The sequence below is a fragment of the Monopterus albus genome, unplaced genomic scaffold (assembly GCF_001952655.1).
Source record: "Monopterus albus unplaced genomic scaffold, M_albus_1.0 scaffold4300.1, whole genome shotgun sequence".
NCBI lineage: Eukaryota > Metazoa > Chordata > Actinopteri > Synbranchiformes > Synbranchidae > Monopterus > Monopterus albus.
The window spans coordinates 1-916 of NW_018132167.1; the positions used below are offsets into that span (position 1 = coordinate 1).

Consider the following 916-nt stretch of genomic DNA (forward strand, 5'->3'; position numbering starts at 1 on the left):
TTTTTTATATGTGAGTTAACAGGTTGTGTCCTCCTTGCAGGGTTTTAGTGCGACGGGCCCGGAAGTTGGCACAGCAGTATTTCCTGGTTTACCAGGAACCGATCCCCACAGGGCAGCTTGTCCAGAGAGTGGCCTCTGTAATGCAGGAGTATACACAGTCTGGGTGGGTATTAGGAAAGGAACATGGATACACACATGCTCACACCATTGTATCTCATAGATAAGATGTATAAAGTTAAGAGTTCTTAGATTGGATCTGTCTTGTTTTCTCCTCTAGTGGAGTGCGTCCCTTTGGGGTGTCATTGCTGATAGCTGGGTGGGATGAAGATCACCCCTACCTGTTCCAGTCAGACCCCTCTGTATGTACCCCTCAAAACTCATTTTCATGTTTGCTGAAAAAACACTGTCTATAATTCAGTTGTTGTTCTTTTTATTAAGTTCTATATTTTTTTTTAATTCTTAAACCTTTGATAGCTGGGTAGCCCTGCCTTGCTGTAATAATGTGATCTTAGATAAAATAATACCTACGGTACATATTCCAAAAATGTCATTTGCTTCAATGCTGTTACCCTCCCCAAATCCTTTTAACTATAACATCTATATCTGTCTGATTGGAAGTCTCTTTGATTTAGCAGTGATTTGATTAATGTAAAAAATAACACTTGGCTATCAAAAGCATAACTTTCCCACTGTCCTAAAGGCTTTTCATTTTTCTTGATTGACAGGGTGCATATTTTGCATGGAAAGCCACAGCAATGGGAAAGAACTATGTTAATGGAAAAACATTCCTTGAGAAAAGGTAAGGGTTTGCTATTTGAGGAGCTCTTTGAATAATGAAATTATATTGCACACTGTAAATGTATGGATTTGGATTATGATTTGTTGATTGACCTTCGTACTTGCTGTATTGCTAGCT

The 916-nt window shown here is 38.9% G+C and overlaps 1 protein-coding gene across 1 annotated transcript; it reads left to right on the forward strand.

Moving 5' to 3' along the window:
• Positions 1-14: 14 nt before the first annotated feature.
• On the forward strand, positions 15-834 carry LOC109954191 (proteasome subunit alpha type-2-like; the record flags this gene model as incomplete). The annotated part of the gene is made up of 3 exons (XM_020589588.1): positions 15-163; positions 278-359; positions 726-834. Coding segments are annotated over 3 exons (309 nt in total), but the record flags the coding sequence as incomplete, so codon positions are not given.
• Positions 835-916: the final 82 nt, after the last annotated feature.